The following is a 10,000-nucleotide window of genomic DNA, read 5'->3' as shown; positions in this document are numbered from 1 at the left end:
AACAATAGAGTTGTTTCCTTCAATCAATCGATCGATCGATCGATTAATCAAGAAAACAAGACACTTCTCAAAATGTTAACTTTGTCACACAAAAATATCTGTGATTGTATATGCTGAAAACACATTAAAAGGAATCTGTTAGATTCACAGTTTACTGAAATATTATATTCAGAAGTTAAAGGGACATTCCTGAGTTTGCTGCATTATAAGATGTTTCTAACTAATAAAATATTTCTACGATTAAACTTACATGTTAAATATATTTTCTTGTTTAGAATATCAGTTTCTGTATATTCAATGTGTTTCTGGTCGTCTTAATATTTGTAAGAAGCCCAAACTGGATTTTGTATTCAAATAATTTCGTACGTACAAAAAAGTATATTTTAGTAAATAAAATGAAATTTAACCAAGTACAAATATTAGAACGATCAGACACTAATATTTTATGCAGAAAAATGTAATTACAATCATTAAAAAGTCTCTGTTAGTCAATAACATCTTAAACATTGCAGTAAACTCAGGAAAGTCCCTTTAAGATCGTTCCCCAAAATTATCAAACAGGATATTCCAGAATTGTTCACGGCCCATAGAATAACATTTAATGATTCAACACCACCCATAAAATATGGATGAATAGCATGCCCACCATGCAGTGAGAAAAACATATCTTGTCATATGATACGGTCATCCATCCAAGACAAATATCCCGGATATGGGTTTCTACCCTCGAATAATTTCCTTTTCATACCCAAGTCAACGATGCATAAGAAAGCAATTCGTCAACCCAATAACAGAAATTTAAAAAAATAATAATGTCGTTGTATTCACCTCTCCCCACGCCCCACCCCTCCTATAGTATCATGACTGGAACGTCCCTTAATAATGTAATGTCTCATAGATGCTATTTTTTACAAATATGAAAAAAATAATTTCGTTGTCTTCCACCTCCCCACCCGCTCCACCCTCCTATAGTATCATGACTGGAACGTCCCTTAATAATGTAATGTCTCATAGATGCTATTTTTTACAAATATGCAAAAAATAACTTTGTTGTCTTCCACCTCCCCACCCGCTCCACCCTCCTATAGTATCATGACTGGAACGTCCCTTAATAATGTAATGTCTCGTAGATGCTATTTTTTTTACAAACATATAAAAAATTATTTCGTTGTCTTCCACCTCCCCTCCTGCCCCATCCACTCCTATATTATTAATATTGGAACATCCCTTAATAATGTAATGTCTCAAAGGTGCAATTTTTTTTCACAAACATTTAAAAAAAAATATTTCGTTGTCTTCCACCTCGCCTCCCGCTCCATCCACCCCTATATTATCAATATTGGAACGTCCCTTAATAAATTAATCTCTCATAGGTGCTATTTTATTATTTTATTTATTTATTTTTAACAAAAATTAAAAAACAAATTAGTTCGTGGTCTTTTCCGTCCCCCACCCCTCCTATATTATCATTACTGGAATGTCACTTAATAATTTAATCTCTCATAGGTGCTATTTAATCTGCTGTCCATATGTAATAAATCATATTAATGTTCTTAAGAACTAAATCACTTTCCTTTCTTTTTATAAACTGCCCTGGGTTTGCTGCCATTGTAGGTGTCTAGTGGTGTCGTTAAATAAAACAAACTTTAACCGACTAACAGTATTTTTTTAGTGACTAACATTACATATTAAATACATTTTCTTTCGATTATTAGTGTCTGTATAGTCACTGGGTTTCTGGTTATCCTAAAGTTTGCAATAGTTCAAACTGGATATTATTTTAATTCATCCTAATCATTTCGTACATAGCAGCATTTGTTTTCTCTCTAACTTGCTGTAAGTATTCTATATACATATGAATTTGTGTATTATATATTTGTGTATTATATAATTACATATACATATACATATACATATACATATACATATACATATACATATACACATACATACATACATACATACATATATAATATATATATATATATATATATATATATACATATATATATAATATATATATATATATATATATATATTAGGAGATTCAAATCCAGTTTCGTTTACTACAAGCTATATGATTACAGCATTGGAAATAACGTATTGATAATCTGAGAAAAATGTTTGGTTATTAATTTGTAATTACTTTTTGGCCTGCAATCGTATAGCTTGTATTTTATATATGTTTATATGTTTATACAGGGTGAGACTTAAATAAAATATATGTATATCTGCCTATGAAAAATTATACAATGAAATTTGAGCTACTACAAACAATAGGACCAGAAACACATTCAATATACAGACACTGATATTTTAAACATGACAAATGTATTTAACATGTTCCTTAAAGTTTAAAAGACTCTGATAGTTGAAAAAAAACTATTAACAGTGACATCAAATTCAGGACTGGGTTGTTTTTTTAAAAACAAGATTTTGCTAAAATTATTAACTAAACCATCAGCTCTCTGTACCAGAGTGAAAATATACAACATGTGTTGTTGTTGTTGTTGTTGTTTTCCGGTGGTTGGAAACTAAATAACATTTCATAAGAAAATTACAGAACAAATTGGGAAAATTTACATATTTTAATTCATGAGCATGTTGTAGACATTTTAAAAACAACAAAAATACATTTTTCTCCATCGGAAATAATGTTTTTTAAAAACACCCACATTTATCAACAACTCATTAACAAGATATGCGTAAATCTATCCATCTTATATTCAACAATATTAAAAGAGACACAAGACATGACAAAAAAATATTTCAGCACAAAAGTGTTATGCACTTTTAACTATTCAACTATGCTGGCAATGAAAAGTAAATAATTTAAACCACAATGTTTAAAGTGCAAAATTTCAATATACCAATAAACAAAGCACTATATGTTCAAATAAATCAACAAGCATTTCAATAGTGAAAATATTATGCTGTTTTCCAAAGAAAAAAATATATATCGTCAAACAAGTGGTCTTTGACCACTTTCAATCTAGAAGAGAATAGTTAAAAACAAATTCTTAAATCTGAATCTTGTACATTCATAACTGTCTTTTTTCTTTCTTTCTTTTTGTTTTTGTTTTTGTTGTTGTAATTACACATGTATTGACAATTATTCCTATTTCACTTGACATTATGATATATTAATATTATACGGAATTAAAACAGATCAACTGGAAGTTTGAAATATTAAAAACTTGTCAGTTTGTTGCTTTTTTCTCGAGAGACATTGTCAATATATTTTGAGAGCTTTGTCCATTACAAAACAATTAAAAAATAAAAACACATTGAGATCTGGGTATGTTCGAGCACTATAATATTTTTAACCCGTGTGTTTTTGTTTTTTCAATAGCACAATAAATAGTATTTTGAGTACGTTACATATACGTAAGTTACATATGCGTACGTTACTTATAATATGTACGTTCCACTTATGATCACATTTTTGTTTTGTTGTTTTTACCTGCGACTGGCCACGTGGTTCTGTTTGTTTCTCGTGACCCAGAGGTCACATTCTGTCCATGTTCAACACACTACGTTCTAACACGTCATCAAAATTCCATAACAACGTTGTTTGTTGAGCCCGCAAAACCACGAGAGGTCCAACATACTTTTCAAAAAATAAAAATAAAAAGACAAAAATGGCACGAAACCAGTGACAAACATTCTTGAATTGTCAGCAGCTGTTCTCTTCCACGTGGTCAAACTGAATGTACATTTCCAAAACAAATTACAATACTGTGTTCATTTCACGATGTTACAACAAATTATTTTTTGTTTTCCCCATAAAATGTCTAGAGACGTGTCCTGAGTATTTAAAAGGTTTTGGATTTCTTTTTCTTTCTTTTCTTCTTTTTTGTTTTTTAGAGATTAGATTCGAACGCACGCTCTTGGCTTCCCAGCTGCCCTTGTTCACCGCTATACCCGATTTGTTATTCCGGGTGTATTCGTCCGGTTTTTATAGCACCTGAGAGATATTTGAGATCGGCCATTGCCGGCATGTCGATATCATGTTACTAGGCGATACGAATCCATTTCACCTCGCTACAGTGTACTACACCGCACAAACACCGACGATCGTACGTGTCCAACAATATACTTTTTTCCTCTCTTTTTTTTCTTTCTTTCTTTCTTCATTTGTTTGTTTTTATATAACCGCCGGGTGTCTGAAATGGTCTTCAGGTTTAACCAGAACATAGGCCACCGGTCTGTGAACGTCCTGCGATGGCATGTACGTGGGAGGGCAGCACGGCACCAGGTACTGTCCAGGGAGGCCCGGGTGGGTGTGCGCTGCAGGGGGGAGACTGAGTCCAGCGCTGTGGGGGCTGAAGTAAGGGGAGTACAGGGAATTGGCGGCCAGTTCGTGTGCCCTCAAACTCAACGCCGCCGAGTCCATCTTGCCCATACTGGACTCCAGGTGCGGGTACAGTCCGTGGGTGGAGGGGTGCGGGAAGAAGTTGCGCGCCTTGTCCCCGAAACTCATCCCCAGGTCCGCCTGGCTGGTCATGGAGGCGAAGCTGCTCGCCATGCTGGTGAGAGCGCTCGCGTTCATCCCGGGTATCATGGGTATCGGGAACGCATACTTGTCCTTCTTCAACAGCGATTTCGGTTTCCTCCGCGGTCTGTACTTGTAATCAGGGTGTTCTTTCATGTGCAGCGCTCGCAGGCGCTTGGCCTCGTCGATGAAAGGTCTCTTTTCCTCCTCGCTCAGTAACTTCCATTCTGCACCCAGACGCTTGCTTATCTCAGAATTGTGCATCTTCGGGTTTTCCTGGGCCATCTTGCGCCTCTGACCGCGAGACCAAACCATGAACGCGTTCATCGGTCGCTTCACGTGGTCATTGTTGGTTTTAGGCGACGGCGACAACGACATCGTCGGCGACGTCATACTGCTATCAGACTGCAATGGTGGCGACATTGAAGTCATTTCGGGTATTGACTGAGAAGTCATAATGTCAAATAGGATTAAAAACCGATAAACGTCTGATTAAAAAAATATATATATATTATCTATTCCACTTTATCCACCGCAAGTGACACGTCCATTTAAAAAACAAAAACACGACATACACACACTGTTATCAAAAACCACTGCTGTCCCCTGTGTGCAAAAACAACACACACACACGTCGTAAGAGAATTGACAAGAGAAATCCACGCCTTAAACAAATGCACGTCGCTACAAGGTGTCGGAAGCGACTACCGTTCGTCGAGTCCAAAGATTAGTTTTATCACGCCGGAAGACACTCGGCGTGTCAATCATGGGCCAATCAAACACTAATTTCCCATAATCTATTCCCCTTGTCAAACCTCTTTACATCAACCTCTCAGAGGCTATTATTTAGCCTGACTTTGTAGCTGACGCACAACTCAAAACCCATTGGCTGAAGCGGTTTTGTAAATAGCCACTTTAGCCACGCCTACCCTCGAGGTCCGATGTCGAGCAATTCGCGCGATATAACTGCTGTGACATTCGCTGATTTTGATACATCATCTAAAATATCCATGTCTGCTTCTATATAATATATAGAAATTGGAGTCAATTTATTTTTTAAAAATATTAGTATATATTAAAATTTTAGACGTCAGGGTTGGGGGGGGGGGGGGGGGGGGGGGTGTCTTTATTTTTTAGAAGAAAATTTCGAAAGCATGCGTTAAGAGCCAGTCGTGTCAGTCATGAAAGATCGCGGTTTTTGTGAACGCCTACTTTCGGCGCGACCAGTAATGTCTATTTACACCGCCCCGCGTTGACATTTACAACTCTATACGCACGGCGCTTCCTAGATACTCGGATTGTCAAGTACGGCTAACGGTAATCGCCTATGAGCCCTTTCTAGGTTTATACACAGAACTGAGGGGTTTAACATATTCCAGGAGCGTACTTAACCTAAACTATTAGGGGAGGGTCTGGGTCGGGGAATAATAAAAAAATGTTTTAGGTCTTGTATAATTTTTAAAAATATTTTAAAACTAAAATGAGCACATTTGAAGTGCGTATTATAGGATGTATGCAGGGGGATCTAGACTGTGAAGTTTATGGGGGGGGGGGGGGGGGGTCTCGAGTCATGTCTCCTCGGAAAATATATTAAAAAGAAAGACAGTTTGCTCGAGCAGAGGGTTTAGATCGACGAATGCCCCTGCATATAGGCGTACGGGCTTCCATTTTTGTAGCGAGGGGCCAGGCTGGTTTTTTTCCCGAATTAAACGAAAATGCCCGATAAGAACCACTTATTCATATTAGTATTACTACTAAGTATCTATAAAGGGTTGCAAACGAATCATTACACATTTGTATGACCGGCCTCGGTGGCGTCGTGGCAGGCCATCGGTCTACAGGCTGGTAGGTACTGGGTTCGGATTCCAGTCGAGGCATGGGATTTTTAATCCAGATACCGACTCCAAACCCTGAGTGAGTGCTCCGCAAGGCTCAATGGGTAGGTGTAAATCACTTGCACCGACCAGTGATCCATAACTGGTTCAACAAAGGCCATGGTTTGTGCTATCCTGCCCGTGGGAAGCGCAAATAAAAGATCCCTTGCTGCCTGTCGTAAAAAGAGTAATAAAAAAATGTTTTAGGTCTTGTATAATTTTTAAAAATATTTTAAAACTAAAATGAGAACATTTGAAGTGCGTATTATAGGATGTATGCAGGGGGATCTAGACTGTGAAGTTTATGGGGGGGGGGGGTCTCGAGTCATGTCTCCAAACCCTGAGTGAGTGCTCCGCAAGGCTCAATGGGTAGGTGTAAATCACTTGCACCGACCAGTGATCCATAACTGGTTCAACAAAGGCCATGGTTTGTGCTATCCTGCCCGTGGGAAGCGCAAATAAAAGATCCCTTGCTGCCTGTCGTAAAAAGAGTAATAAAAAAATGTTTTAGGTCTTGTATAATTTTTAAAAATATTTTAAAACTAAAATGAGCACATTTGAAGTGCGTATTATAGGATGTATGCAGGGGGATCTAGACTGTGAAGTTTATGGGGGGGGGGGGGGGGGGGGGGGGGGTCTCGAGTCATGTCTCCAAACCCTGAGTGAGTGCTCCGCAAGGCTCAATGGGTAGGTGTAAATCACTTGCACCGACCAGTGATCCATAACTGGTTCAACAAAGGCCATGGTTTGTGCTATCCTGCCCGTGGGAAGCGCAAATAAAAGATCCCTTGCTGCCTGTCGTAAAAAGAGTAACCTATGTGGCGACAGCGGGTTTCCTCTAAAAACAGTGTCAGAATGACCATATGTTTGTCGTCCAATAGCCGATGATAAGATAAAAAATCAATGTGCTCTAGCGGCGTCGTTAAATAAAACAAACTTTACTTTACACATTTGTACATGGATTACAGTTAAGTTTGAGGGTAGAATGATGGAAATACATGGTAAAAAGGTCTCAGGTTAGCACATTTTGAGGGTAGAATGATGGAAATACATGGTAAAAAGGTCTCAGGTTAGCACATTTTGAGGGTAGAATGATGGAAATACATGGTAAAAAGGTCTCAGGTTAGCACATTTTGAGGGAAGAATGATGGAAATACATGGTAAAAAGGTCTCAGGTTAGCACATTTTGAGGGTAGAATGATGGAAATACATGGTAAAAAGGTCTCAGGTTAGCACATTTTGAGGGTAGAATGATGGAAATACATGGTAAAAAGGTCTCAGGTTAGCACATTTTGACCGAATATCTATCATTTTGCCCGAATTTGATGTTTTGTTTCAGAACTTGGGGGGGGGGGGGGGTCAGTTGCCCGCCCCCTGTCTCGTACGCCTATGTCCCTGTACACGCGCCTTCATTTTTTCGGGGGTAGCCGCCTCCCCCGCTTTACATTAGGTTCAACCCCTATATGTTTAACTCCCTCACTCCTGTTTACAATACTCCACGAAACACACTTAAAACAGAAGAAAGAAAAAAACAGAAGAAAAAAGTATTGGGTTTTCATTTAGCGCCCACTTGATATCTTGTGGTCAATTTATCAGTGGTCTGGTCAAATCATTGGCCGTTTAGCTGGCGTTTTTCTCCCGTGATAGCGGCGTGCTCACCACAAACGGTCGTCCCCTGGGCATTTTTACCAGATTCTGACACAAGTTCCAAACGAGTTGTCTTAATAAGCGGACTGTTTAAATATTGCTGTTTACCACAGCCACTGGTTACAAGAATCAGATTTGTTTTTGTTTTGTGTGTGTGTTAGTGTTTTTTGCATACTCGGCACTGAACAAAAAAACTAATTTAAACACAGAATAAAAGAAAGAAAGAAAGAAAGAAAGAAAAAAGAAAGAAAGAAAGAAAGAAAGAGGAAGGGTTGTTTTATTTAACGACGCCACTCAACACATTTTATTTACGGTTATATGGAAGTAAGGAATTGTTTTATGTAACGACGCACTCAGCACATTTTATTTACGGTTATATGGCGTCGGACATATGGATAAGGACCACACAGATAATGAGAGAGGAAACCCGCTGCAGCCAATCCATATGCTACTCTTTTTCATCAGCAGCAAGAAATCTTTTATATCCACCATCCCATGGACAGAACAACACATACCTCGACCTTTGTTACACCAGTTGTGGAGCACTGGTTACACAGAATAAGGGACGTTCCAGAAGTGGTCACACTAAAAAAGGTGGTGGTGGGGTAGGTGGATGGCTGAAGGTAGTATTTATTTTCTGACATCAACAGAATAAAATGATATAAGAAAAACTTGGATGTTATTTTAATATAAAATATAGAATGCATACTGAGAAATATTTAATTTGCGATAAACCACAAATTCTAAGATTATTACGAACGATGGGCACCCTGATCCAGATACCTAGATAAAAGACAAAATATAAGCACTGTGCATGTTAGGGTGGGGTGAATGTGCGCGCGTTTATTTGTCTGCGTGCGTGTATGTGTTTCGTCATCTTCGCAATCCAAGGTGCCATTCCATATAATATATATAGCATTAGCATACTGCATGCAGTTTATGGTACGGAATGGTACCTTGGTTTGCAAAGATGGTGTTTCATGGACTGGGTTTTTTTGTTTTGTTTTGTGTGTTTTGTATGTTTTTTTGTTTTGTTTTTTGGAGGGGGGGGGGGGTATTTGTTTGTTTGTTTGTTATGTTTGATTGTTTGTTTGTTTTTAAATTTGGTTGGTTTGGGGGTTTTGGTTCATGGGGGGATGAGAGGTTTCTGTTTTGTTGGTTGATTGGCTTAAAATCGTATTCTTGAAAACAGCAACCACAATAAATATTTAATGCTGAGCAAGTAATACATTAATGTTAAGAATTATCGCCTACGAAGTAAAAGTATTTAATTTGAACTGTACATGTTTCACCGATGAAATATATATATATATATTAAATGCATTATTTATGGACTACGTGTTTAACTGAAGAACTAAATATAAAATGATTTGAATATTATATTGTAATGTGAAATAATTATGTATGGCCTTTAAAATGAGATAATTTTTGTGGACTTTACATATTTACGTAAATATCTATATAAAATGTAATGTGTAATATTATTATTGTAATGTGAGATAAATGTTTATGGTCGTTAGATGTTTATTAATATAGAGGAACTAAAACGATAATTATTATTAGCGGTCAACTTTACTTGTTTAACTGAGGAGCTATCTGGGAAAACTATGTAAAACTTCAATTTTGTAATATATCATTATTTGACGGACTTAGAATAAAAACAAATGACAAACTATCTGCAATTTCATAATTTTAATGTGACTTTTTTTTTTATGGAGTTACGTGTTTAACTAAAAAATATAATAAAAATTGATATCGTTATTTAATGTGAGATTATAGTTATTTATAAAATCTAGTTAAACGTCTGTTTTGTTTAACGACACCACTAGAGCATCTCGATTTATTACTCATCGGCTATTGGTTGGATGTCAAACATTTGGTAATTATAATTACCTTATGAATATTTTCCACCTTCAGGAAGAAAGGAAGGAAATGTTTTAACGACACACTCAACACATTTTATATACGGTTATATGGCGTCAAA

The 10,000-nt window shown here is 37.0% G+C and overlaps 2 protein-coding genes across 2 annotated transcripts in view; one reads left to right on the top strand and one right to left on the bottom strand.

The window, feature by feature from the left end:
• LOC121371321 overlaps positions 1–10,000 on the top strand; it is a 235,223-nt gene that overhangs the window by 215,178 nt on the left and 10,045 nt on the right. The window lies entirely within an intron of this gene.
• LOC121371329 (transcription factor Sox-14-like) lies at positions 2,574–5,290 on the bottom strand. The gene has a single exon (XM_041497141.1). The coding sequence runs from the start codon at positions 4,949–4,951 to the stop codon at positions 4,148–4,150; it is 804 nt and encodes a 267-aa protein (XP_041353075.1). The 5' UTR covers positions 4,952–5,290; the 3' UTR covers positions 2,574–4,147.

The sequence above is a fragment of the Gigantopelta aegis genome, chromosome 1, assembly GCF_016097555.1.
Source record: "Gigantopelta aegis isolate Gae_Host chromosome 1, Gae_host_genome, whole genome shotgun sequence".
NCBI classification, from domain to species: Eukaryota; Metazoa; Mollusca; class Gastropoda; order Neomphalida; family Peltospiridae; genus Gigantopelta; species Gigantopelta aegis.
Note: the sequence above shows the minus strand (reverse complement) of the source record. Positions and strands in the feature narration are given on the sequence as shown.

What these genes read in the sequence shown, in the direction of transcription:
- LOC121371329 (XM_041497141.1), bottom strand. Translation starts at nt 4,951, where the DNA reads ATGACTTCTCAGTCAATACCCGAAATGACTTCAATGTCGCCACCATTG.